At 40.4% G+C, this 26520-nt stretch overlaps 1 protein-coding gene across 3 annotated transcripts; it reads left to right on the plus strand.

The window, feature by feature from the left end:
• Window positions 1-697: 697 nt before the first annotated feature.
• On the plus strand, window positions 698-26520 carry LOC130420328 (uncharacterized). 3 transcript variants are annotated; one of them, XM_056747527.1, is made up of 18 exons: window positions 699-953; window positions 17009-17147; window positions 19381-19493; window positions 19688-19805; window positions 19882-19947; window positions 20160-20228; window positions 20451-20822; window positions 20888-20989; window positions 21603-21835; window positions 21919-22097; window positions 22177-22270; window positions 22357-22707; window positions 22804-22921; window positions 23059-23150; window positions 23293-23410; window positions 23880-23984; window positions 25304-25468; window positions 25836-26519. In XM_056747527.1, the coding sequence occupies exons 3-16, from the start codon at window positions 19434-19436 to the stop codon at window positions 23894-23896; spliced, it is 1989 nt and encodes a 662-aa protein (XP_056603505.1). In that variant the 5' UTR covers window positions 699-953; window positions 17009-17147; window positions 19381-19433; the 3' UTR covers window positions 23897-23984; window positions 25304-25468; window positions 25836-26519. The 3 variants fall into 3 exon arrangements, with proteins under 3 accessions (XP_056603506.1, XP_056603505.1, XP_056603504.1); XM_056747528.1 differs by lacking the exon at window positions 17009-17147 and having other exon boundaries at window positions 698-953; window positions 25836-26520; XM_056747526.1 differs by lacking the exon at window positions 699-953 and having other exon boundaries at window positions 16794-17147.

A 26520-nucleotide genomic window follows, 5' to 3' on the forward strand; every position in this document is an offset into this window, starting at 1 on the left:
CATTACAAGTGATGATTGATCATTAATGATGAACACCTGCTGTTAACAAACACAATCACTGAAGAAACATCAACAATAAGAATTCACTATGATAGTGTTTAGTGTTTCCTTTAGTTGGGCTCTTTGTTTTCCAGTAATGAAAGTTTATCTCCAGGTGTAATATTGTGATTTATTTGTGTCTTTATTACAGCAACACTGAAAGAATTAACATCAACATATGTGACCCTGGACAACAAAACCAGTCGTAAGTCGCACAGGTATATTTCTGACAAAAGACGAAAATACATTGGTAGGGTCAAAATGATCAATTTTTATTTTATGCCAAAAATCGTTAGTTTATTAAGTAAAGATCATGTTCCATGAAGATATTTTGTAAATTTCCTACCTTAAATATATCAAAACTTTATTTTTGTGAGGCGATCCCTTAATATCGCGAACAAAAAATGGTCAGAAACATGCCTACAAACTTAACTCGCTGCTGTCCGCTCTATGAAAACTACCCATTCAAGTTTGGTATCTATGTAAAGTTAAGAGATTCCGCTTTCAAGTTCATCTACTCTCTTCTATGTCATTACAAGGGTAAGCCAATAGAGAGTGTTAAAACAAACCTGTTTCCTCTTAGCAACGGCCTGCTATAGCGTCTCACGTGCGCAGCGTACACAATCCGTCATGATCGCGCTTCAAAACATGGATTCTGATGGAAGTGCGTTTGCTCAATCTAAACGCTAATGACAGCAATAATTTAACGAACCTAGTAAATGATTGTTTCGCAAATCATTGGGAAGATAATACAGAATGTCCAGAGACCGTCTTGACATAAGAGGATGACCCGGAAGACGACGAATTCAATCAATGTTTAGATCGCTTCGACTCCGTGCCATGAAGGAATACAAAGTGTTCACTGCGAACACAGAATTCAACCCGCTTGAGTGGGAAAATTCTTCAAAGTTCAGGTCAGTCAGTCACAAACGTTCTTAAATGCCTTCTTTACAAAGTAGTGGTTTTCATGAGTTGTTTATGTCAGAGTTATGCCAATTTTGCTTTGACAAAATGTAAACAAACATCATCTTAGCATGTAGATCTGCCTCTGTTAATGATGATTCGGTGCCAGCTCAAGTGTAAAATTCATGTGTAAAATTGTATATGTTCCTGGAAAATTATTTTTATGAAATTTTGTGTGTATACAGTTTAAGCTGTGGTAAATCAATGGTGTTAGTTTCATTTATTTCCCATCATTAGTAATATGCGTTGCTAAGGACTACTTCTGGAAAACTTTAAAGGCGATTTTCTCAATATTTTGATTTTTCCCACTCTCAGATTCCAGAATTTTAAATGGTTATATCTCGGCCAAATAATGTCCTATCATAACAAACTAGATATCAATAGAAAGCGTATTTAGTCAGCTTTCAAGTGGTGTATAAATCTCAATTTTGAAAAATTTACCCATAAGACTGGTTTAGTCGTCCAGGGTCACATATGACCCATTTAAAATAAAATAATCTGGCTTTCATAACTTTTAAGCAATTACTTGTTCACAATAATCATTTTAGCAAAGTTGATTCTACTTTTTGTTGATTTGAATGAATAAAATCATTAATTTTTGTTCAATAAAAAAAATATTAATATTAATTAAAATATGTTAATATCACAATATATTAAGAAACATCATCAATATTTTGAAAAAAGTAGATTTTGAAAAAAGATTTTGAGAGCATGAAAGATCTCAAAATAAATTTATATAGATTCTCAGTAGTAACAATAAGTGATATTTTAATGTCATATTTTAAAAATATAGTAGTTTCATATTAAACATGGTGATTATGTCTAAGGTGGACCATCTAAATCTATGTCGTGTCAATAAAGGGAAACTTCATTCATCTGTTAACTATCATGTTCATTTAGTGTGGGGGGATTATTAGAGTCAAGGGAACCTAGCTCAGAAATCAAATTTTGTTACTGAAAATAACAACATGTGTTCAGAAATCACTGACTAGACATCAAGCATCAGTGTATGAAACCAACAATATTTACAATCAACAAATGCATGCTGGGTAATATCATAGAACAAAACTCATTCATGATTCCCAGCATGCATTGCGCTTTATCTGTTTATCCGTGTTAGTTTGATGATTTTCACCATTGTTGAGGTTTCTTCTGATGAATGTTGATGTCTTATTACTGTGTCAAGAAAACCTGTTTTATTTTAATTTGCTAAAGTCATTTTACATTAATAAACTAGAACCTTGACATCAGGGGCGCTGTAAAGGGGGGAAAAGTAAGGACACTTCCAAGTTTCATTGACTGACAGGGGCCCCAAAAATAGGAAAAACTAATATAAAATGATCAAACCATCATCATTCAATAGATATATTTATATAATAATACAATTACTAATCAATGTGTTTTTTTTGCAGTAAAAGTTAAGAATTCCAATTGACCATATTTTCAACATCAACAAAGACGCAGGAAAGACGTCTTTTGGACACATAACCTTTGCTTGGGGGTGGGATATATTTAATAATGTAATTATTATAAAATGGCTCTTTTTCTTTAATAGAACAATAATTTATAGACAGACGTATAACTCTGGTGTTAATTCTCCTGACATTTAAATCAAACGTAAAACCAGAAACACAAACTCACCAATGACAAGAAGACTGAAATACAGAATCTGAGCCATTTCTGAGGAAGAAACGCATTACAAACCTCAAATGTTAAACTTCTGTTTGTTCAAAATTTTAGCATTCAACATAAATTCATATGCAATTTTAAAATCAAATAAATCTGTGAGTATGACATAAAAGTTTGCTTAGTTTGTGTCATGTATAAAAGTCAATGAAGTTAAAAGTCAACATTTCTATCACTACTGTATCTCTTCAGAAAATTAGTTTCTTGATTAAGTTTCATTCAAAGTTATTTTCAGATCAATTCACAAAAACAGAGTCATTTCAAAACAATGATTTAATAAGAATTAGAATGTAAATAGGTCTTACTCTTTATCTCTTGTGTGTTTCTCTCCTGAATCTGCTGCTGTTTCTCTCTCTCTGTGTATTCATGTGTCATTATATTACTTCTGGTCTTCAGCTCCTCACATCTTTTGTTTTTTTTCTGTAGAAAGACTAATGTGCATACTTTACATACTGCTTAATTGTATAATTGTTCACTCAAATGAGAAGAAACAAGCTGTGCGTTCTCTTATTTACATGTGTGTGTCAGCCAGCAAACACAAGATAATAAGAGACACAGCAGAGGTTGATGTGTTGTGTTACTAAATATATATATTTACTGTAAAACAACAAACTTGTAGATTTTAGGCATGACTATAAAGAAACAGGTCTGGTAGACTTTCGTACTACAGTCAGCGAGTTCTTCAGCCGTTCCCTTTTGAGATAGATGACCACACTATGGGGAAACGCCTCTGTGCTGGGGGTCTTATGCTTCCAGAGGGAAGACTTCCCCCGGCCTGACTTGAGGTCTTATTTAAGAAAGTAGGTCACATTGATGTACGGCCCTGCGTGAGAAAAGAGATTTGTGGTGTGAGATGTCAACATTATATGTTTTCTCATCTCATGTGTGATTTCTGTTTCTGGGTCGGAACAATGACGCTAAAAGAAGCAAAAATGGATAATTCTAATAAGATGAGGCTCTCAGATTGTGTCACCGGACTCACTCGCTTTATTCCTCTTTATTCCATCAGTCAGTCGTTATGATATTAATAGAAGTGTGAGTTTTCATTATTTCTTATGACACTAAATATATATTTAAACATCTTACTGTGAATAAATGTAATGGCTACCAAGTATTGCTATACCACCCATTAAATCCTCCTCAGACCTTCACTACGACATATGTGTGGCTTAAAAGTGTTTATAGGTTGTGGTTTGACTATAATAATAAATTATAATAAAGAAACAATTTACTTGTTTATTTGCTGAACATTTAAATGGTCAGTTCACCTAAAGTTGAAAGTAAATTTGTTATTTAAAACGATACATTCACGTGTTCAGGTCTCTTTCTGATTTAAATGTAGTTTGCCTGCAGCCGGTGACCAATAACTCTTTGTATGCAAATGTTGATGTCACAGGGGTCCGTTCATGCATATTTCTGTGTGCACTGTTGTGACTGTGGTTAAAATTCAAATCCATACAAATGTCGTTTCCAAACAAAGCGCACATGTTCTCTCGTGAAGAAGGAAGATAATCTGTGCACAGATGTCTAATATTGTGGCCTTTTGTTGTTGTACACTGTAAAAAAAACACTTATCTTACATTTTTTGTTATCTTGTTCCTTTGACTCAGTTAATTGTGAGGCACAGAAAGGCTAACATCTGTCAGAATCTGCTTCTTCAATACAAACATTGCATTAGAAAATGATGATTGTGTTGTGTCAGCCCTCTTCCTCTTAGATCCAGCTCTGAGTGAATGTGTTTGAATAAAAACTCTGTTAAATATCTGAATGCAGACAGCACTGCTATCACTATATGCACATGAAGATGAACTGGACTGAAGCTCAGAAATACTGCAGAGAGAACTACACAGATCTGGCCACAGTCAACAACATCAATGACATGAACGAGCTGAAGAACACTGTGAATAACCTGGAGGTCTGGATTGGACTGAAGAGAACAGCTGTTTATAAATGGAAGTGGTCTCTGGGTGATCCTGTGAAATATCTGAACTGGGAGACTTAACAATCAACTGACACAAATAATTCTGCTGTTATGAATAATGGAAAATGCCGTCATCAGGACTGTCATGTGCCATCACAGTTCTCTTTCTGTCGGTCTCTCGACGTTGGGTTCGCCCTTGAGAACCAATCAACTCTGACTACTATAGAAAGGCCAATGAAATTTGGCGAATGAAATTTGCATGCCGGGCTCCGCCCCCGGATATCCGGTAAAAAATGAAGCCAGCGTGCAGCATTCATTTACCTTTTGTTGTTCAGAGCCATCGCTCATGACTACGAACAGAACGAATTCTATGAATTCTTCTTCTACATTGCCGGATCTAAGACGTGTAGCAGCGGATCATCCCTACCTGCAGCGACCTTCCCCTGGGCGTCTCGGCGATTCCGGATGTGTTAGAGATTTTTTCTAAAAAGTCCTTTCCAGGACTGACTGAGCCTTCTCCAGCGCGGCATGTCCCGCTGTTCTCTTGGGAGCGGCACTGTCATTGAGGAGGGGGATGGACACGATCGCCGCATTAGGTCTCTGGGCGTCCAGCACGCTGAAGCAGCATTCGTTGACACATTTGCCCGCACTGCGGGCGGATTGTCATTCAGAAGTCGTGGTCACGGGTGACTGTCTTCCTACGGGAACCAGCCACCATTTTGTCTGCTACCCGGGCTGTGACATCTGTGGCTACGGTCCCGATGACCACCCACGTTAGCAGCGTTAGTGATATGGGGACTCTGCGAACGTAAACCCGCCAGCTAAGTGCTCACGGGCCGATCGCACCCCGATTCGCTCTTCTGAATGTTCCCCAACCGGCGTTGGTATACCGTCCGGATTCTCAAGCACACACATCGGGAACGATGTGTGACGTAGATGAGATGTCGCTCGCAGCATCGGAGGGAGACTGCCATCCGACTCTGACGAATCCGAGCTCCACCCCCAGTGGTCGAGTTAGGAGGAAGCAGAAGTGATGTCATTCATGCTAACCCAGGAATACGTGGTTCCTGAAGTCGGAACGCGGTGCAAACCGCGCCCACCCCGGGTGCCATTTTTTACCCGGAGATGCATGAGGAGCTGTGTAAAACTTGGAGCAATCCACTCAGGGATCGCTCCAGTAAAAACCAGCTCCGCCTCCCTTACTTCCCTCGATGGTGGGGCAGCCAAGGTTTGCGTCAAGATCCCCCAGGGGTGGAACGTCCGCCCGCGGTGCACCTGTCCCGCAGGCGGCTACCACCTGGGGAGAATCGGGCACGCCTACGGTCCAAAGAACGTAAGACTTCGGCATCAATGGTGTCGAAAGCTTGCGATGCCGCGGGCCAAGCTGCCTCCTCTCTCTACGCCATGGCCATCCTGCGGGTCCGCCAGGCCAGGGCGCTGAGAGAGCTCCACGAGGGTACGGCTGACCCGGGTATAATACAGGATCTCCGTGCCACCGCTGGCAGCGCTCTACGGGAGACCAAGGCGGTGGCACGGGCCCTGGGTCGGACGATGTCCACGGTAGTGGTGCAGGACAGACATCCCCGGTTATACCTTGAGCAGAAGGGTGACACCAAGGAAGTCCGCTTTCTTGATGCACCCATCTCGCAGGGTGGGTTGTTGGTACACCTGCTACACTGTTCTCTGCTACACTTACCTGAAACTACCCCCTGTCCTCTCAGAGAAGCCCTTCCCTAAAGTGTGGGTTTACGTTTTATTTATAAAAATTGTTCTTAGGTTAACAAAATATGTTGTCCTGAGAAAATCAACCACTTGGCAAATTCAGGTTGAGCGGCATAGTCCTGGTGTGATCTCATCCTTGTGTAAGAAACTGTCCCTTAAAAGGAAACTCTGCCCAAAAAGAAACATTCTGTCATGAATTACTTGCAGAGTAATTCACCAATGAAAATTTTGATTCATTTTTTCTTATTTTTTCAGGTCAGTGTGAATTTATTTAATATCATATTATAATATCCTCTTCTCGTTTGGCTCTCACCTCTTCTTGTTTGGCTCTCACCGGAGGCGGTCGCATTTTCTCACTCCCCGTCCTTGCCCATATCTTCCCTGCTTTGTCTCCTGTCTTGTCTCGTCTCATCTATTGAGAGACTCTCTCTGCACTGCTCTCGAAACTTGGAAATTATGGATCTGATCAACTGGTCTCTTAGCGCAATTGACACCATTTTCTCAACGAGGAACACAGGTTCGGGTGAACCTGACTGCCTTGACGGAATGTTCGCAGCTGGCTACACGATAGACGGGTGGGAGAAATGGCGTATTGTGTGTCTGGCGGCTCTTTCCGTTGAGGACATTGAAGATATTTACCTTTTCGGAACCATGATAACAGGTGTTATGCTGATTGGATTATGCTTTGCCCTGGGTTATCGCAAAGTTCTTAAAACGGGAACAGCTGTCCAAAGCCTCACAAGGCTTCCCGTTTTGACGGAGGCCATGGGAAGAGCGGTCAGCACTGAGACTGAGACTATCAATCGCAATATGGATTATATCTTAAAAAAGCTCACGGCTATGGAAAGAAAAATTGATGATGCTAGAGACCAAAATGGACAAAGAGAGTAGCCGTGGAAATGGAATGCGGTTTACTCGCCTCAAGACGAAACAACTGCAATCTTATCTTTTCGGCCCCCCTGAACCAGGATTGGCCTTGGCCGATACTGGAGAAACAACCCTGAAGGGCAATGTGGCGAGACGCTCTTGCGTTCCCTCCCCCATCATACACACACACACAGACTTTTGGACCTTATCGCTCATACAGACACACACACAAACACAGACTGTGACCAATTCCAAGCCTCCGTCGCTTTGACCCGCCAGCTTGGCAAGCTGGTCTGTGTTAAGCGCCGTAATGGCTGCAGGACCGGATGGCTGCTTGCCGGAGCTGGATTACCTACCCTGTTGCAAGTCTTGTCTATGTGTACTGTGTGCTTGTTTTTCTCCCCACCTTCCTCATGTTATGCTGTATTTCCTTCTTGATACATTTCATTGCATAGTACTTGTACATGTGTAATGACAATAAAATTGAATCTCAATCTCAATGTTCCATCCATCCATCCATCTTCTTCCGCTTATCCGGGGCCGGGTCGCGGGGACAGCAGTCTAAGCAGAGACTTCCCTTCTCCTAGACACTTCCTCCAGCTCTTCCGGGGGGACACCCAGGCGTTCCCAGGCCAGCCGGGAGACATAGTCCCTCCAGCGTGTCCTAGGTCTTCCCCGGGGTCTTCTCCCGGTGGGACATGCCCAGAACACCTTCCCGGGAAGGTGTCCAGGGGACATCCGGAAAAGATGCCCGAGCCACCTCAGCTGGCCCCTCTCGATGTGGAGGAGCAGCGGATCTACTCTGAGCTCCTCCCGAGTGACCTAGCTTCTCAACCTAGATCTAAGGGATCGCCCGGCCACCCTGCGGAGAAAGCTCATTTTGGCCGCCTGTATCCGGGATCTTGTCCTTTCGTTCATGACCCACAGCTCATGACCATAGGTGAGAGTAGGAACGTAGACTGACCGGTAAATCGAGAGCTTCGCCTTGCGGCTCAGCTCCTTCTTCACCACGACAGACCGGTACAGCAACTGCATTACTGCAGAAGCTGCCCCGATCCGTCTGTCAATCTCCCGTTCCAGCCTTCCCTCACTCGTGAACAAGACCCCCAGATACTTGAACTCCTCCACTTGAGGCAGGAACTCTCCACCTACCTGAAGTGAGCAAGCCACCCTTTTCCGACTGAGAACCATGGCCTCAGATTTGGAGGACCCTCTACTTGAACTGCCACCTTACCACGGTGGAGGGGTTTGAGTACCCGAAAGACCTTAGGAGCTATGTTGTCTGGGGCTATATGCCCCTGGTAGGGTCTCCCAAGGCAAATAGGGCCTAGGCGACGGGTCAGATCGAGAGCGGTTAAAAAAACCCTAATGATGACGACAAAATCGAGGACCGTGACGTCGCCCGGCATGGCGCAGCCGGAGCCCCACCCTGGAGCCAGGCCCGGGTTGGGGCTCGGATGCGAGCGCCTGGTGGTCGGGCCTTCCTCCATGGGGTCCGGCCGGGCTCAGCCTGAAGGAGAGACGTGGGGCCACCCTCCCGTGGACCCACCACCTACAGGAGGGACCGTAAGGGGCCGGTGCAAAGTGGATCGGTGGTAGTCGAAGGCAGGGGCCTCGACAACCCGATCCCTGGACGTGGAATCTAGTTCTAGGGACATGGAACGTCACCTCTCTGACGGGGAAGGAGCCAGGGATTGTGCGTGAGGTCCAGAGATTCCGACTAGAGATAGTCGGGATCACCTCTACGCACAGCTTGGGCTCTGGAACCACACTTCTCGAGGGAGGATGGACCCTTCACTACTCTGGAGTTGCCCAGGGTGAGAGGCGGCGGGCTGGTGTGGGTTTGCTTATAGCCCCCCGGCTCAGCCGCCATGTGTTGGAGTTTACCCCCGTTGAACGAGAGGGTCGCTTCCCTGCGCCTCCGGGTCGGGGATAGGTCTCTCACTGTCGTGTGTGCCTATGGGCCAAATGGCAGTGTAGAGTACCCGGCCTTCTTGGAGACTCTGGGAGGGGTGCTTCCCCGACTGGGGCCTCCGTCGTTCTGTTGGGGGACTTCAACGGCAGTGACATCTGGAGGGGCGTCATTGGGAGGAACGGCCCCCCCTGATCTGAACCCGAGTGGTGTTCTGTTATTGGACTTCTGTGCTAGTTAGAGTTTGGCCATAACGAACACCATGTTCAAGCATAAGGGTGTCCATCAGTGCACATGGCACCAGGACACCCTTGGCCGGAGGTCGATGATCAACTTTGTAGTTGTTTAATCTGACATACGGCCGTATGTCTTGGACACTCGGGTGAAGAGAGGGGCGGAGCTGTCAACCGATCACCACCTGGTGGTGAGTTGGATCCGATGGCGGGGGAGGAAGCTGGACAGACTCGGCAGACCCAAACGTATAGTGAGGGTCTGTTGGGAACGTTTGGCCGAATCGCCTGTCAGAGAGATCTTCAACTTCCACCTCCGGCAGAGCTTCGACCAGATCCCGAGGGAGTCTGGAGATATTGAGTCCGAGTGGACCATGTTTTCCACCTCCATTGTCAACGCAGCTACTTGGAGCTGTGGCCGTAAGGCCTCCGGTGCCTGTCGAGGCAGCAATCCCCGAACCCGGTGGTGGACACCGGAAGTAAGGGATGCCGTCAAGCTGAAGAAGGAGTCCTATCGGGCCTGGTTGGCTTGTGGGACTCCCGAGGCAGCTGACAGGTACTGACAGGCCAAGCGGACTGCAGCCCGGGTGGTTGGGGAGGCAAAAACTCGGGCCTGGGAGGAGTTTGGTGAGGCCATGGAGAAAGACTATCGGTCGGCCTCAAAGAGATTCTGGCAAACCATCCGGCACCTCAGGAGGGGGAAGCAGTGCCCTACCAACGCATTTTACAGTGGAGGGGGGCAGCTGTTGACCTCGACCGGGGATATCATCTGGCGGTGGAAGGAATACTTCGAGGATCTCCTCAATCCCGCCGTCACGTCTTCCATTGAGGAAGCACAGGCCGAGGGCTCGGAGGCGGACTCGCCCATCACCCGGGCTGAAGTCACCGAGGTAGTCAAGAAACTCCTCGGTGGCAGGGCACCGGGGGTGGATGAGATCCGCCCTGAGTACCTCAAGTCTCTGGATATTGTGGGGCTGTCTTGGCTGACACGCCTCTGCAGCATCGCGTGGCAGGTGGGGGCAGTGCCCTTGGACTGGCAGACCGGGGTGGTGGTCCCTCTTTTTAAGAAGGGGGAACGGAGGGTGTGCTCCAACTATCACACTTCTCAGCCTCCCTGGGAAAGGCTATGCCAGGGTACTGGAGAGGAGAATCCGGCCGATGGTAGAACCTCGGATTCAGGAGGAACAGTGTGGTTTCCGTCCCGGTCGTAGAACACTGGATCAGCTCTATACCCTCTCCAGGGTGCTGGAGGGTTCATGGGAGTTTGCCCAACCAATCCACATGTGTTTTGTGGATTTGGAGAAGGCATTCGACTGTGTCCCTCGCGGCATCTTGTGGAGGGTGCTCCGGGAGTATGGGATTCGGGACCCTTTGCTAAGGGCCATCCGGTCCCTGTACGACCGGAGCAGGAGCTGGGTTCGCATTGCCGGCAGTAAGTCAGACTTGTTCCCGGTGCATGTTGGACTCCGGCAGGGCTGCCCTTTGTCGCCGGTTCTGTTCATAATTTTTATGGATAGAATTTCTAGGCGCAGCCAGGGGCCAGAGGGCGTCGGATTTGGGGACCACACGATTTCATCTTTGCTCTTTGCGGATGATGTCATCGTGCTGGCCCCATCAGACCAGGACCTCCAGCATCCACTGGGACGGTTTGCAGCCGAGTGTGAAGCGGCTGGGATGAGAATCAGCATCTCCAAATCATATTATGTTAATATTTTTAAATAAAAAATAATATATGGCCATTACAATGAACAGTGTCCATGTGAGTGCGCACTAGACTGAAAAGGTGTACACTGGAAAAATGATGCTTGAACTTCGCTTCAACTAAAAATAATGTGTAACAAACTTTAAATGTTATGGTTAATTTCATTAGTATTCTTAAAGTTGTATTTATGCTTTGGTTCAAACCTTTACTCTATATTTAATATGACATTAGTCACTTTACATGTTCTCAGTACAAATTGATCATTATTGTACTTTCATAGTATGTTTGTTTAGACTTAACACTGTCTGCCACCATTCTGAACATCCAGAGTTTACAGCTTGAATGATATGTACTCATCACCAATGTTATCTAGAAATGGAAGACATTAGATTTCAAATAAAAACAAAAACTGCATAGTTAACTGTGAGAATCTGGATTTCGTCCTGTCCTCTACAAATATTGAATCTGTGTTTAATACAAAGTTCATATATCATATGTATTCATTCGTATTCGTTCCTATTAATATTAGCTTCTATTCACATAAGATGTGCCTTACTTTCTTGTTGTTTAACCTCGTTGAAAGTTGTAGCATATCTTATGCTGTCATATGTTGATATAAGTATCTGTTGTTCTCCATCTCAAGGATTCCTAATGATGTAAAGGGACAATTGTTTTGATACTGTAATATTGAATACGTACTTTGTGATCATATCTGATTGTTCAGGAGGAATAAGACTAAACAGAAAGTCTGGTGATTTTCCACTGTTTTGGTGGTTTTATACGACGCCTCCTGATGCAAGCTTATAAATAATAGTCCTAAACAATAAACATTGGACTCTGATTGAACAAGCACCTGGTGTCTATGTCAAACTTTGTCTCCAGGCCTGAAACTCTGTGTGTTCCGTCGGCTAGACTCTTCAACCGTAGAATATTGTTTAGACAATGGGACATAAGAAGTTTACATTCTTACATTAACAATAGCAAAATTAAACATGTCAATCACAATTATACAGCATATTTTCCCTGGTGACTTTAAACTTTGCACTTTTGACATTGGCTAGTAGTGTCGGTATTGTCACATACAGTGAGGAAAATAAGTATTTGAACACCCTGCTATTTTGCATGTTCTCCTACTTAGAAATCATGGAGGGGTCTGAAATTGTCATCGATCGTATGTGCATGTCCACTGTGAGAGACATAATCTAAAAAAAATCCAGAAATCACAATGTATGATTTTTGAACTATGTATTTGTATGATACAGCTGCAAATAAGTATTTGAACACCTGTCTATCAGCTAGAATTCTGACCCTCAAAGACCTGTTAGTCTGCCTTTGGTGAAAAAAGGTCCACTGTTGGAGCAATCATTAGAAAATGGAAGAAGCTAAACATGACTGTCAATCTCCCTTGGACTGGGGCTCCATGCAAGATCTCACCTCGTGGGGTCTCAATGATCCTAAGAAAGGTGAGAAATCAGCCCAGAACTACACGGGAAGAGCTGGTCAATGACCTGAAAAGAGCTGGGACCACCGTTTCCAAGGTTACTGTTGGTATTACTCTAAGACGTGATGGTTTGAAATCATGCATGGCACGGAAGGTCCCCCTGCTAAAACCAGCACATGTCCAGGCCCGTCTTAAGTTTGCCAATGACCATTTGGATGATCCAGAGGAGTCATGGGAGAAAGTCATGTGGTCAGATGAGACCAAAATAGAACTTTTTGGTCATAATTCCACTAAATGATGTTTAATTAACAAAGTTCTGGAGGAGCCGGAGCATATAATCAGCGGGCTGGTCTATAATCAGCAATCACAGCTGTACACATTTAGCCCTAGCAAGCTCGCTAATAAATAGGGAAACCATCTTACCTGCTCGATCTCCTAAGATTAAGCATCCCTCCTCCACCCCTACTCCTCTCCAAAGCTAAATATCCGCAGGAACCCCGGGGGGTGTGCTCTGGGCTCAGACCGGTTCCGAGCTCGGCGCACTCACTCGTACCAAGGTAGAGTGTTTCGGGCTCGGATAGATCTGGCGAGCTCGGAGCCCGCTTCCCGGACAGCACGCCAAATACGCATAACCTTCATAACCAAGCTCTATCATTATCCCTATCAACATCACTGTTATATGTGTAGGTGAACTCGTGAAACGTGTTTGGAGGAAGAAGAATGATGAGTACCATCCCAAGAACACCATCCCTACTGTGAAGCATGGGGGTGGTAGCATCATGCTTTGGGGGTGTTTTTTCTGCACACGGGACAGGGCGACTGCACTGTATTAAGGAGAGGATGACCCGGGCCATGTATTGCGAGATTTTGGGGAACAACCTCCTTCCCTCAGTTAGAGCATTGAAGATGGGTCGAGGCTGGGTCTTCCAACATGACAGTGACCCGAAGCACACAGCCAGGATAACCAAGGAGTGGCTCTGTAAGAAGCATATCAAGGTTCTGGCGTGGCCTAGCCAGTCTCCAGACCTAAACCCAATAGAGAATCTTTGGAGGGAGCTCAAACTCCGTGTTTCTCAGCGACAGGGTAGAAACCTGACTGATCTAGAGAAGATCTGTGTGGAGGAGTGGGCCGAAATCCCTCCTGCAGTGTGTGCAAACCTGGTGAAAAACTACAGGAAACATTTGACCTCTGTAATTGCAAACAAAGCCTACTGTACCAAATATTCACATTGTTTTTCTCAGGTGTTCAAATACTTATTTGCAGCTGTATCATACAAATAAAGTGTTAAAAAAATCATACATTGTGATTTCTGGATTTTTTTTAGATTATGTCTCTCACAGTGGACATGCAGCTACGATGACAATTTCAGGCCCCTCCATGATTTGTAAATGGGAGAACACGCAAAATAGCAGGGTGTTCAAATTCTTATTTTCCTCACTGTAATTATAATAAATAAACAAATAAAAGTCTTGCTGCATTCAGATCATTTAACTCAATTTTTTTCAAACCGCCTCATTTAATTGATTTAATTCCATTAGAAAAACTGAAATGAGTCTGAAAAACCTCACATTCGAAGCAAATTTAAATTATGAACAATTATTAATGATAAATAATGAAATTAATAATTATTTTATCGTTTGTCATTTTAACTTGAAATTAACTTTATATTAGTTTTTTTATAAACGGTGTATGTCACCATATGCCAATGGTGATTTAAATGACAAACTGATAAAAATGCACACATGGCATCAATCAAACTGTGTTTTAAAGTTGATTAATTTCATATTTGTATATTATTTTGATTTAAACCTTATAAAGTTCAATTAGTTTTGTTATTGAACAAACATAAATTCAAACATTTAACATTTTGATGAAAAGTGTCTCACTGACCTGAGAACAGCAGCACATTAATGGGTTTTTCCATTGCTGATGGCTTCACAAGTATGAAATTAATCTGAAATGATGAAAATATTTTATTGAATCATAACAAACACATGAAAATGAACAAAGTGACTCAAAGTGAAGTGACTGGTTTGAATTATAAGAAGAAAACACAAGTTTACCTTCAACAACACTCAGGAGTGAACATCAGACTGTCTTTGCTTGTTCAGTCTCAACATTTCAGCTTTAGTGTCCTACACAAATGTGTGCATTCACCTAAATGCAAAATCTGTTATTGGTTTGGAGATCCTGATCCAGGTGTGTGTCTGTGTACATACATGCGTTTCAAGGTAATAAAATCATGTACTTGAACTACTGAAGCTGTTTCCTGTTTCATGGTAATACAACACAAGGCTTTCTCTTTCCAGGGGGGAAATAAAATATATAGATGAGTAGGTAGATCATTTTAGTCAGATAATAATCTCTAACTGGAGGTCCTACAGGAGTCTTATGAAGAGAATCAAATAAATGATGCTCTTATCATCACACTGTCACAAGATTTTATAATCCATAAACACTCATGATAGAAATAATCTCACATCTTTACAGAGACAGAAGGCATTTTGAGTCAATGCAAATTCATCTCATTACAGACGTAAGTAAAACATAATTTGCATTGTTCAACGAATATCTGAATTCCATTCACTTGATGGTATTAAAGAAATTAAAAGGTTAAATAATCTTCAGTATTTATGAGTTTAACTAGTAAACATGACAGGACTTGAACATCAGAGTTTCCATTAGGGGCCTCTGCATATCATTTGTTTAGAACACGACGAGAAGACCAGGGTTCAAACTCACAGATGTGTCTAATATGCATCTTAAATGACGCGAGTAAAACTCAATTGAGCGTGACAGCTGGTGATCACGAAGACCTTTAATGTATGAAAAACAGCGTCGTGTTTTAAAAACAAATGATATGCAGAGGACACTAATGGAAACTATGATGTTCAAGTCCTGTCATGTTTACTAGTTAAACTCATAATATTGAAGATTATTTAACCTTTTAATTTCTTTAATACCATCAAGTGATGTATTAAGTGTTTTTCATAATATCTGTCATTAGACAGCCTTAAACATACTGCAAATCACTTGCTTCTGTGTCTGTAAAGATGTGAGATTATTTCTGGGAGAAATTGTTTAGCGATTATAAAATCTTGTGACAGTGTGATCATAAAAGCATCATTTACTTGATTCTCCTCAAGAGACTTCTGTAGGGTCTCCATTAAGAGATCTTTTAAATTCTTATTTAAAAATAACATTGAAACAATTCATATTTGGACAAATTCTACCACTTTTCATTACCACAAAGTAAAAGATTGTTTTAATTTGGAAATCATTTTGACTAAGTAATATTTTTCTGAATCAGTTGGACATCACAATCTGTGAATCTCAACAATGTTGACAATCAACAAAAGAAAGCGTCATACTGAAATGCATGCTGGGTAACATCATTGTGTTTTCGTCTTATAATTCAAAAATGTTACTTCACTTTGAGTTACTTAGTTTTTTTTAATGTGTTTGTTATGATTCACTATGTTATTTTCATCGTTTCAGCTTCTGTAAAGCCATCAACAATGGAAAAAAAACATTCATGTGCTGCTGTTCTCAGGTCAGTGTGAGACTTTACACAATGTGTAAACCTTTGTATCAGAATGATGCATGTGTGAATTTATGTTTGTTCACAATATAATTGTGCCAACAAAAATAAACATAAATAAAACAACTTTACAACAGAGGTTGATTGACAATGCCATGTGTAATTGAAAAAAAAATGTTTGTCATTTAAATCAGTGCCATTTGTTGTAAGAAACGATAAATAATTTTCTTGAAAATGGACAGTTTATTCTATTAAAAACAAAAGGGTTCATTACGTAAGGTCTTTATACTCCTCTGAAGACATCGTTTTCTATAATTTATTGCATTTTTGTTAATAGATCCTCCTAAAAACCCATTATTGTTCCTTTAACTGTGTGCAATATTAAATACTGTTTAAGACATAAACACACATCTCACGTTTACTTTGTATTAGTTTTCTTATATTTCCATTTTCAAGAAAATTATTTATTGATTCTTACAACAAATGGCACTGATTAAAATGACAAACATTTTTCTTTTTAATTACACATGGCATTGTCAATCAACCTCTGTTGTAAAGTTGTATTATTTATTTTTATTTTTTGTTTGCACAATTATATTGTGAACAAACATAAATTCAGACATTTATCATTCAGATAAAAAGGTTTACACATTTTGTAAAGTCTCACACTGACCTGAGAACAGCAGCACATTCATTTTTCATTGCTGATGGCTTTACAGAAGCTGAAACGATGAAAATATCACAGTGAATCATAACAAACTGCTTTGATTTCTTACTCAAATATAAGCGTTTGCTTCAATGCACAACCTCTTTTGTTTGGGAGATACTGAGACTAGTTTGTGTTTGTATTTAGTTTGGAGTGAGACTTAAGCCTGTATTTCACTGGGACACATGTGTCTGTGTTCATCTGTTTCTGTGTATTAAGATGCATGTAAACCAACCTGGTCTCATGGGTAAGACGTACCTCTGCACACTTTTTGCAGCGCCACTAAATACGTTCTAGCAGGTACATATTTCTACAGTTTTACGACACGAAAGTCCACTGGGGGCGCTAAAGAGAAGACCTCTGTGTGACACATCGATGACGGTCGACTCCACATACAACACGATTGAGCGTCAGAGGTATGTACAGTATATCACATTATCCTAATGCTGTCTGCGTTATTTTAGTGAAATTGTAAAGTGTCACGTTGTTTTACTGAAACATGTTTGCTCTAATGGTAACTAAACTGTAACGTTAGAATCATGCGACTGCCCGTGACGCCAGTAGGACAGTTAAGTGAAGCTAACGCATGAGTAATTTAGCTAGCGTTAGCCACCGCCGACAATTAAAGTTTTTTTTTTACAATTACCGTTACGAATTCTGCGGTAGATTTAGTAGCTATGTGGCTTGTTATCCGGTAAGCTTAATAAAGCTTTTGGCGACCTTTGAAAATATAAATAGATCGCTTTATTATTCAGTTTATTGTTCGCAGTGGTGGACAGTAATGACGTTTTTATCTTTTTACTCCGCTATATTACATAAAGCATATCGTTACTCCTTATTTGGAAATAAAGAAATTACGATGTGCCCCTCATGAAAGAAATGATTATTTTTAACGAACCGGGTAAATCGGTTCGCAAATCACGCCAAATGATTCATCTACGATTGTCTGAACTACTCAATGATTCAAATGAGCCGTTCATAGCGAGTCTTCAGTGAACTGAATTCACGCGCGCGCGCGTGCGCGCTATAAGTAAGTTACTCATGTCCAGTTTAAGGATAATCTTTGTAACTGAAAATCACACTTAGGTCAAAACCTACAGTTGTTGGTGTAGTCTTAATCTGCAGACATCGTTGAATGTGGACACATCGAAGTCAATTTGAAATGTTTACGTGAAAAGACGAAATATTATAGTAACAGAAGTTAAAAAGTAATTTAAAACGCATGCATCATTCATCTTCCCAGTTGATGTGGTATTATAATGTTATGCATTTATCCATGCGTGACCCCTGTTTTTAACTTGTTTTTCAACACATTACATACGTGACAAGCACTAAGCTGAAATAACTTATTTATTTATTTATATGAAAATGTTTCTAACCTGAGAAACTACATGATGGAATAAGAAAGGATGTGATGTACATACTTACTATCAGTGATACCTGCTGGGGTCGTTTTACCCCACAGACTAGGTTTAATAAATAATTATGGAAAAATATGTTCCATAAAATGTAATCCCTTAATACAGTTTGTATTCTTATGTCAAATATAACAGATTTTCTGCAAAACGTCAAGCTCTAAAACACTTTTCCATTAACCAATGAAAATTGGTTGTATTTGTCTATTGGCATAGTTGTAATTAGGCTAAATTACATTTTAAAATACTTTTAATCAGACTACAGGTAATTCAAAAACGTACAGTGAAACGTTGACATATCAGGTTAGTCTTTCCATGTAGCACCAACTTGTGCCAATGCCATGCTTGCATATGACTACATATTACTACATTTATTTATGTATTGAACATGCATTTTATGTAGCAGCCGTACCTGCCACAGAATGAGTGGTGCTCGAGCTAAAGATAACTGCCCATGTGGCTGGACTTTAAAGTAACAACCTCGTTTTAAAAAGTTAATTTATGTTATAATGATATGTAACGTAACAATTTGACCCCTTTTTACTGGATCATTTTAAAGGATTTTTATGCACTTCTTGGTCTTCACGTTGTGCTTTAAAATCCTTAAAGGCATGTTTAGCCGTGGATTTTCTCCTTTCGTTAACAGCTGATCAGTCATGTCAGTTAAATGCTCACTACATCAGAATTTATTGGGCAAATCTGTTTCAATTTTGCGGTTTCCATCAACCTTTTCTAATGTGATACTTCAAAAAGTGTAGAAAAATACATTGATGAAAACATGGCTGATGAAACAGAAATAAAATATCACAATGAAAGCATTTTGTTTTTATATTTAGTCATAAACCAGTAGTAATTGTAATGGTAAATGTTAACAATAGAATCATGTGTGAGCACTCCTGATGCCAGAAAGGAGCTCCACTCTGCCTTAACCAAACAATCAAAATTTGTGTTAGAATGCAGTTCATTGACTTAAGCATTTAACATTTCGATCTACTCCCAAACCACACTCAAGTGTGGTATGGCAAGAGCTCCACATCGGACAGTAAACACTCCATCAGGTGATGAAAACTGCCCAATGCATCACCGGCACCCAATTAACCATCATTGAGAACATTTACCTAGGCACTGCCTGGGTAGGAAAAAAACTTAATCAAGGAGGCCTCCCAGTTGTATGCAAACCGTTACCCACATATTTTCATTTGTTTTGATGTGTCCTTTTTTTTGTGCCTCTCAGGTGTCAAAAAATAAATTACTGAGAAGGATTGTCAGCCTACAGCAGTGTAAAATATGGAGGAGAGATTAGAGCCTGATCTCGATGAAATAATGGCTGATTTGGAGGAGTTACAGGTATTTTTTATAAAATTATGTACCAGCATTCTGCATCAAGCAGTATTTCACTGTATGTGTGTGCGTGTGCGTGTGTGTTCCACTGTTTGTATTTTTTGCAACTTGAAAATTGATATTCAGAAACGTGTTCAACACATTCTTAAATATGTATATTTTGAAGTCGTTGTTCTACCTCTTGTGTTTGAGTAATACAGAGTGAGGAGGCAGTAAAAGAAACACCAAAAAAACGAAAAAGAAAGAAGATAAAACTCAGGTGGAAACAAAGAGACCAAAAAGGATTCTTGGTCTATGAGAAGCATAAACGAAAGACAGGTATGTTTTGATATTTTTGACCCTTTGATTTTCACTAAGTTTTGGTAAATACCATTTTTTTCCCTTTTATTTTTAGACCGATCTGAAAGACCAGTTGCCTCAACCAGTGCCTCTTCAAATAACCCTCAAGAAGTTGAGCTTGGTAAGCAATTTTTTGTTTTTGTTGATTCGATGTACAATCATGTGTTCAACCAAATACTGTTTATCTTTCACATTTATACCCTGAAGTCTGTTTATACTAACAGACAGGTAATTTGATAAAATACATTCCCATATGAGCTGCTCAACAGTGGAAAGAGTTCCCATTGCATCTGTTCTGTTCTTTGTATGCCTGCTACTGCATTAAAATTCTAGAAACTACAAACACATCTGAAGCCTCAACTACCAAACATTTTGGAGAAGTAGATGCACATCGGATTATTGGTATGCTTACTTTAAATTTGTTTTGTGTAGTAAGTTTTTACCTATCAGAACTGTCTCTGAATTAATAATAGAGCAAGCATTTTATGAAAATGTACAGATTTGCTTCAGAATATTTAGGTGTAGCACTCAAGAGATTGTTTTTTTAAACAACATAAACTGTGTTTGTGTTCTTACAAGCTTGTTCATGATAAGGAATTGTAATGTAAATTAATTTATTGCAAGATTTACAAGTACATCTACTCCAAGATGCAATTGACTGTGATGAACCCAGATCAACAGCATCTAATGATTGGGCACTGAGGCAATCCTTGTCTGAAGAACGCTGGCAGGAAGCAAGACCAAAACTCCTTGACAGTTTGCTTGCTTCAGACTGTGTACATCTTGGTCCTTGTGATCACTGCAGCTTGAAAGAAGCAGTCATCAGGTGCAAGGACTGTTTGCCTAAACCCCGTTACTGTGGAAAGTGTGATGTTTCTACGCATCAACATCTAGTTTTTCACAACAGAGAGACTCTTATAGATGGGTTCTATAAACCTGTCCCTCCATCAACTGCTGTGCAAGACTTCAGTGGCCAAAATGTCATATATGAGCAAGGTAGGAATTACTGGAAAGCTTAAAATCATGTTATTTTTTGGTAATATATTTTTCCTTTCATCTAGTGTGCTTGCTGCCAATCACACAACCTGAAAAAGTGTGTGATTGTGACCCTCAAAACCTCTCTGTTGTCGCCGGACGATCAGTTGCACTCATTTGCATAAATGGTACTGTATGACACGCAATTTTTCTATTGTATTTGTCTATTGGCATTTAATCTTTTAATCTTTTAAAAACTTTTAATCAGGTTATTCAATTCAATTTCATCTATACCACAGAGATTTAAAAATATTTTTTTGAATAATTATTACATTTGCATGTTCATTGGTTCTCTGTCATTGGTTATGGTAAAATCGCATGCGTGTAAACAAATAAATTATTTTATTTTTTAGTAGTTTTTTATTTTAATTTTAAAATGATTTATTATAATTTAACATTTGTATTATTTAATTAATTGTTAGCCTTTCATATAAACTCTTAAACCCCCCGCAGTTCCTTCACAAATACCATTCTGGAAAACCTTTACATAATATAATGTTAAGTTGTTAGTAATAACAAATGTAATATTCTTACTCTTTGTATTTTTATAATGATATGGTATAATATTATCCCATTGAAACAATATAGGTCCAAAGTTATTTAAAAGTTGTCTTATTATTACCTTAAAATGTGTCATTTAATTGGATTCCAACTACTGTGATGGTTTCCAACTACAATTTTGTTATGTAATTGGAATCAGAAATGGATAAAAAAAATTTAAGTGATCTAATCTTTTTTCAGGTCGCTATGACATGTACCGGCCAGTTATGAATTGCAGAACATGTCATGCGTCATGGACACCTGAAGTGGGAGACCTGCTGTGTAGTGGTTACTGGCCGGGCACTGTGGGATTTCAAACCATATACCAGCTAGACCTTTTCACCTCTTTTGAGGACCTGAAGATCAATGCACCTGGTCTTTCAAGACAAGCATTTGTCAAAATGTTAGAACAGCGCTCACAACAATTTGGAAGGGTAACATCTGGAAGGTCATTTGTTTTCTTCATTTGTGCAAGTCTAACTGGCATGTCACTGTATTCAAATTTTTGTAATTCCAGAGAGGTTACATTTGTGGCGACATCTTCCAAAAAGCTTTCCTTGAATGGACATATTGTCGTCATGAAAGAGAAAAACTCTGCGGCATTGACCACTTCTCTTGCCCAGCTTGCACCCCAGATACAGTTGCTGTGTCTGCAGATGGAAACAGAAAATTATATAGATTCAGCAAAACAAAGGGGTATATTATTATTGATAACATTACACTGTCAAAATGTCTTGTGAATCATTTTTGCTTTTAACATATTTTATTTATGTAGGGTAGAGGAACAACCATTTTTTGATGGAGTTTTTCTGGCCAATGACAAAGCTGTAGCAACATTTGTTGATTGTGTTCGTGAGAAGATCAAGCCAGTAAGATATTTGTCAAAGACTTACGACTGTAGTCAATAAATCAGCATTTACTTTGTGTATATATTTGATATGACTCTGTGTTACAGGTAAGTGGAAAAGGCACCTGTGGAACATCAACATGGGCTGCAGCCAGGGAGACCTCTAAGAAGACAAACTCCAAATGTGACGAAGAAGGCTTAGAGGTGGCAGTTTGCAGACACTGCATATTGCTTAGAGGTCTGAACATGTTCAGGGGGGAGATATTTGCATACCCTCTGTTTTTGCAAAATGATCTGGCCACAAAAACAAATTGCAAGTTCTTCTGCACCGACATCATGTGTAGATATTGGCCTTATCTACAAAAGGTGGCTCAAGCATTCCCAGAAATGAAAAAATTGACTCAGATGAAGCCATTTCTTTCGGTCATGCATGCAAAGGGGCATTCTACAAAATGTGAGGTAAATATATCTTCAAACAATATGGTAAGTTCTTTTCCTGTTTGACCTCCTTGAACTCAATATTTGTGGTTTGGACATCTGGTGTGCATGTTTTAGGTGCAGTGGGGTGGCAAAAACCAAACAGGGGCAGGCACTACCATTGGTGAAGAAGTTGAACAAGTTAACAGCTTTTTGTCCCGTGTGGCTCTAACTACAAAATACATGAGTAAGGCTGGTAAGTGTTTTTTTTCAGTGCTCACGGATTGTGCTTTGGTAGCATAACAATTAAAACAGCTTGCTTTTTCCAAGAATCATACTTGTAGATTAACCATCACTGCTCAAAAAGCTCATTTAATTCTTTCATATTTACAGCACGAGTAGATATGATCACATTGCATGCCAGAGGATGGAATGAGCGAAAAAAAAGAAACCTGCACAAGTACTTGTCTACACGGTACTTGAAGGTAAGTAAAAACTAAAAAATATTCATCAAGGAAGATTACATTTCATCTGACTGATGTTTACTGATAACTTGTATGTACTCAGTATCTTATACATTTAGGAATGCGACAGTTTTGTGTGACTTTCCATTAATTATGCTTTTAGACTATCCAGAAGACAAAGGAAGTCAAAGAGGACATTGAGGCTATAAAGAAGTCCACACAAAGGTCTGATGAGGAACTACAACAGTGGGTTACTGATGTGAGACAGTGGGCAGTTGACAGTAAGTACTTGTTGCTGTTTCTTTTAAATTTAAAAATTATTGAACGTGTTATTTTATATATAAAATATATATTGAATACGTTATTTTTCCTTGCTCGTTTGTGTTTTAACACCTGACTCCTCTAGTGACATTGAATGACCAAACCAAACAATAAAACAATGGCATAATTGGGAGCTCTTTCTCTTTTTAAAGTAAACTAAGATGATGAAACTTTCTCCCAAAAAACTTCATAACACTTATTCACCAATTAGCAAACTGAGCAAATGTTCTCAGATTCTTTGGCAAAACATTTGTTGATATCCATTGTCAATATTTTGAATTCATTGAATACTTATTTTTTCACTAAATGTTAACCACCTTATCCCTAAAAATGTCTATATTAGGTGTTTTATAGAAATAGTTTAATTGTTCTATTTTTGATGGAACAGAAAGTGCATGATATTGATTAAATACCTTTACTAAATATCAGCTCCAGATGACCTCTGAACAGATGATCCAGTGGCGTTGCAACATCTGATTGAAGGCCTATTTTTGGGCATCCAGCAGAAAAAGAGGGATCTGTATCGTGTAACCGGTAAGTAGGCTCCATGCCTAGGGTTGGGTATTTTGATGATTTTGATTTCCAATTCTGCTTATCGATTTCAATTGTTATCGATTCCCAGTTTTGATTCCACAGTAGAAGCAAAACTTTGACCTGTAGGGTCCTTTAAGCCTGCTTATTGACAGATTTGCCAAAAATATCGGTTTATGAGCACCATTCTGTGTACATAGCAACCATGTTTTGTCTGATTTATAAAAAAAAATTACCATAGTTTAATACCAACTACATCATGGTTAAATAAATGTGTGGTAAATTTGTATTTCATTTGCTTTATCCGAAGTTAACACATGCACATTTCTGAAAATATGCACATAGGAATTGATAAGTGTAATTTAAATTTCAAGTGTTCGATTCTTTTTCTATTCGATTCCGAATTTGAATCGAATTTTTCAATTCCTTCCCTTTCCATGCCCTCATGTACTTGTGGGGTTAATTTTAAAATGTGATATGTATTGATATTATTAAGTTATTTAAATGTTATCACATCTGAAGACTGAAGTCTCACGTCTACAGCACACTGTGCATATAGAACTGTAGTAGAGTAGACGGGGCGAGACCGTGGTTCGAGTCCGGTGAGTAATTGTGAATGAGCGCCAGCTGTGCGCACACCGGGCTCGAATCACGTAGGAGATTGGGAGCATATAAAAGGAACGAGCGACCGGACCGTCGAAGAGAGAGGACCGGGCCCGAACATGTTTTACATAAAATGGAAGGAAGGAGTCGGAAACCGAAAGACATTCAAAACATTTAATAAAGTAATACAACAGCCGGTGGCCCCTCACGGACGACCGCCGGCGAACAAAACATAAATATAAATACAAACATAACACAAGTTCGGGCCCGGTCCTCTCTATTCGACGGTCCAGTCGCTCGTTCCTTTTATATGCTCCCATCTCCTACGTGATTCGAGCCCGGTGTGCGCACAGCTGGCGCTAATTCACAATTACTCACCGGACTCGAACCACGGTCTCGCCCCGCCTATTCTACTACAAGAACCATTAGTAACCTTTATACTGTGAGTGTACATTGAGTGAACTGTCCTAACTCTGCCTATATGTCCAATGTTATCAGCACCCAACTTCCTGGATAACTTGAAAATTGGTCACATTCAAGGTTATCTATTATGGTTTTATGACCACACTTTTATTATTGTAGTTTAAATATTCTACAATTGCATTTTTAATCCCTGATATTCTGTGAGCTCAATACCGTAGTTTATAAGGCGCCATTAGCACAATGACCTTCATGCGTATCCTCCTGAAACCTCTCTCTGTGGTGTTTTTGTGCTGCAGACCGTAACAAACAGCGACACAAGATCCGAAGACGGATTGGAGAGGATAAGAAAAAGCTGTTTAATGCCATATCCCAATACGACGGTCTTCCAACCACAACAGAATCTGTAGGTTCAATTGAAGACCTTCTTACAACAGAAAGTCCTATCTGGCCTTGGGATTCTGGTATGTAAAGTTTGACATGAATCATTTTGGTGATTCCTCTTCAAACACTTACTTCATTAAACTCTGGGTTAAAAAAGGAAAAGGCCCATGTGCTTATCCTTTGTTTCAGACCATAGAAATGCACAGACATCATTGCATTCTTTAAACTTTTTTTAGCTCACTCAAACTACAGTCCAGAGGAAGTTACTACAGGTCACTCCTCAGAGTAATGTGTCAAGTCGGTTTGTCCTTTTGTTTTCCCACACTGTAGATCCAACACCAGTCACTTTTTGCCTGAGACATCTTTTCCACTAACATCGGATATTGCTAACAAAAGGCATTAAGATTAGTAGTATTATGTTAATTGATTTTTTTTTTATCTCTGTAGAACCTGACACTTCTTTAGGAATGAAGAAGAAAGTTTTTGACAAGGTGATGCAGCTGGAGAGACTGATTGAGGAAGAGGCTGTACTTGTAGAGGAAATGAAACAACATTGGACACAGCTTACAAGAACCTACAGGGCCTTGAAGGACCAGGCTAGAGCAGTGTCAGATGACCTGGCCACACGGAGTGTTTACTAATTTCTAAATATTGTTTACTTAGTATAGCCTAGTTTAAATAACCTGCTTAAAGATCATAATACCTGGAAAGTCCCAAATTGATGTAGTGGTGCATACTTCTAAACACTTTCTTATTTTCTATCCGAAATTTTAGGCTTCCCTTCAGGACTTTCTGGTGAAGCTTACCGTGGCCTATACAGTGCTGTCCTACAAAAATGTGAGGAGATCAAAAGAGACCTGGTGACTGTGAAAGAAACATATTCCCGAATAGCGTTAGGTGGCAATGATGGACCTGTTGTTGAAAAAGAAGATGAAGACCCATTTGAGCATGCCTCCACAGATGCCTCTACCGATGATGAATTATAGTTTTGACTAGAGTTTTGACTGGTCTTCTTACTCTAGGTGGCTCAAGTTTGCTGGGTGCAGTAATTTACTCCTCTCCTGTAAAAGTAACATCTTAAATCAGACTTTCTCTGCTCTACTCAGCCACTTTGATGAATCTGTGTTTTGAA

The sequence above is a fragment of the Triplophysa dalaica genome, chromosome 5, assembly GCF_015846415.1.
Source record: "Triplophysa dalaica isolate WHDGS20190420 chromosome 5, ASM1584641v1, whole genome shotgun sequence".
Taxonomy (NCBI): domain Eukaryota; kingdom Metazoa; phylum Chordata; class Actinopteri; order Cypriniformes; family Nemacheilidae; genus Triplophysa; species Triplophysa dalaica.